Here is a 2,551-nt window from a genome sequence, read left to right as displayed (position 1 = left end):
ATTAATGCGAGGAATAGAAAGGGTGTATCCCTTAGGTGGCTTGATTGGTGTTGCGATCCTATTCGGGAATGTTATGCTAATATGTAGTTAGCTCCTGCTATTTAGTTGCGTTTTCTGTTTCCTTTTCTTGTATTTTCCTATTTTTTTTTATTTTTTTTTTCCTTGCTAAACTTTGTACCTTCTAGCCTCTGGCTAGTTTTTATTTATATGCCAGCTTGCCGTTCGAAAAAAAAAAAACAAAAAAAAAAGTATTACATAAAACTAGGAAACAAAACAACACCAAAACATATATTAATTAGATTTATTCTCTCATACCCTTTTCTCAATTCTCTCTTGTAGGCCCCATTAATTTCATATATCTTGGCCCATCATATGAAAATAATATTAAAGGACCATGCAAAAGCAAAACTAATCGAGAATGGGGTATTTCTGGCCATTCTTGACAATCTTGGATAGAGCAGCTTGGCCAAGATCAAGTTCACAAACATCAGCAAGCTGAATCAGATACAACAAAACATCAGAGAGTTCTTCCTCTAAATGCTCCTTGTCATCATTGCTCCAGTTTGGCAAACCTCTCTCCACTTCTCCTTTCCACTGGAATATCTCTGATAACTCTCCCACTTCCCCTACCTGCCATCGATCCATTAGAATCACCAATCATCTAATCTTTTTCTTGTAATATACTTGCTTAAATGGTTAAAACTTATTTAAGATAATTAAATACATATGATATATCGATCGATCAGAAGTTCTAACTAATTACCAAAGCTAAGAGGAGATTTCTTGGGCTGTGGTACTGATCCCAGTTCCTTACTTTAGCAAATTCGGCAAGCCTATCTCTGAGTTCTTCCAGTGAAACATCCTTGAACTTTCTGCAAAGCTTCTGGGGATTCTCCATCTTCAAAGCTCCTGTGTGTATTATTATGCTACTTGTGCACTTCTATTTAAAGCCAAACTCAACAACGTTAGCATGTGAGAGAAAGAAACGGATGGGGGGTAAAGTGACAAGATGCCACTAACAAGTATGCAATTAAGTATCGTTTAGAATCTACACATAAATGATGATTTTTTTGTATTATCTTTATTCTCAATTAACCCGCGATAGTAAAGATCATAATTTTTTATTAATTCAATAATAAAATAAGATATTTTAAAATGAAGTTATAATTTTATATTAAAAACATAACAAATTTAATATTTAATTAATTAGTACTTAGTTTCTGTTAATATTTTATTTAAGAAATTTGATAAAAGAAACGCTGCAATTTTTTTGAATATAACATGCAATACGAATACCAAAACGCGCGCTATTAACTTGTGCTAGTTCTCGCCACACAAATGTTAATTAATATATTTAAATTCGTTACATATTGTATTTTTGTAAACGTTTCATTAATCAATTTCAGTTTTAATTTTCATTTTCTTTACGCCATTATATCATAGATATATTCATCAAAACTAAAACACTATGTGTTTATGTCGGAGAAATGTTGTATAAAATATGTACAGTTTTACTTTACGGAAAGCTCTAGGCTTCTTTGTCCATCCACCAACTTTCACCCTCTATCCCAACACAAATGTCCCCAGTTGTCTCACTATTTTATATATTTATTTATTTATTTATTTATTTTGCATAACACATAATTATTGGACATATTATAGGATGTTATAAATAGTAAAATCATATATTGAAGACACTGTTATAAGACGAGGTAAGGGCTAGTGCAAATTAGAATACCTCAAAAACAGAACGAGGTGTCCCAACTCCTGCTGCTCTACACATGGATGGTGATGACCAGGATCTACATATGATATATCCTCGATCTTGCGAATCCTAAATATTGCAAATCTGATTTGGACTACTATCGGATAATTATGTCTAGAAAAGAAAGATTGATCACATGATGTTAAGTGATAACGCCAAGTATATGTCGGCAAAAAGACAATATGGTTGTTTATGTCCACATGTTTATCCTTCTTGATTAGTGATATGCTTTGTTGGTCTCTTTATATTACTACATCCATCCATATATATGCTTTCATAGTATATATACTAGGTCCCTCACGAAAACATAGGATTGCCAAGTAAGTACGTCAGCAATCCACTTATCCCAAAGTAACTGAGTTAGGTATGAAAGAATAAGTTCTAGTTGATAAAGGTATATATGACATGATGTAGATCGGAAGTGAGACTAAATACGAGAAGGTTAAGGTCTTAAGGAGGTCTGCCGTCTACGTATCTCTACTTAGAGAAAATGGTTCGATTCTTTTTGGTGGGTTAAGGTAAAGCCTTTAATTGTCAAGGATTCTTATGTTTCGTAATCAAAGCATAGCTTGATATATATGCAGACAGCGGATGAAATTATATAGATAGCTCTTTTTGCATTAATAGTTAAACTCGGGATTCGGACAAAGTGTAAAGAGATAAATAAAATTTGTAAAGCGTATCATCTAAACGATCGTGAAAAAACTAGCATTATTTTGGATTTGTGAGGGTCTATGGTGTTTGAGATTACTTTTCAAGATAAAAACAAGGACTTTTGATCAAAGG

General features: G+C 32.8%; 1 protein-coding gene across 2 annotated transcripts; it reads right to left on the bottom strand.

Moving 5' to 3' along the window:
* Window positions 1–262: 262 nt before the first annotated feature.
* On the bottom strand, window positions 263–960 carry LOC144998692 (uncharacterized). 2 transcript variants are annotated; one of them, XM_078958427.1, is made up of 2 exons: window positions 815–960; window positions 263–630 (listed from the first exon to the last, which is right to left on the bottom strand). In XM_078958427.1, exons 1-2 carry the CDS (start codon window positions 896–898, stop codon window positions 409–411), a joined length of 306 nt encoding a protein of 101 aa, XP_078814553.1. In that variant the 5' UTR covers window positions 899–960; the 3' UTR covers window positions 263–408. The 2 variants fall into 2 exon arrangements, with proteins under 2 accessions (XP_078814553.1, XP_078814552.1); XM_078958426.1 differs by having other exon boundaries at window positions 764–929.
* Window positions 961–2,551: the final 1,591 nt, after the last annotated feature.

Source organism: Lactuca saligna, chromosome 5, assembly GCF_052625555.1.
Source record: "Lactuca saligna cultivar CGN05327 chromosome 5, ASM5262555v1, whole genome shotgun sequence".
NCBI classification, from domain to species: Eukaryota; Viridiplantae; Streptophyta; class Magnoliopsida; order Asterales; family Asteraceae; genus Lactuca; species Lactuca saligna.
The sequence above is the reverse complement of the archived record's forward strand: the minus strand, read 5'-3'. Positions and strand labels throughout refer to the sequence as shown.

Bases quoted from the DNA above. Each gene is read 5' to 3' on its own strand.
- LOC144998692 (XM_078958426.1), bottom strand. From the start codon at position 898: ATGGAGAATCCCCAGAAGCTTTGCAGAAAGTTCAAGGATGTTTCACTG. The intron at 631-763 runs GTAATTAGTTAG...GATCGATGGCAG, and splicing joins GAAATCTCCTCTTAGCTTTG to GTAGGGGAAGTGGGAGAGTT.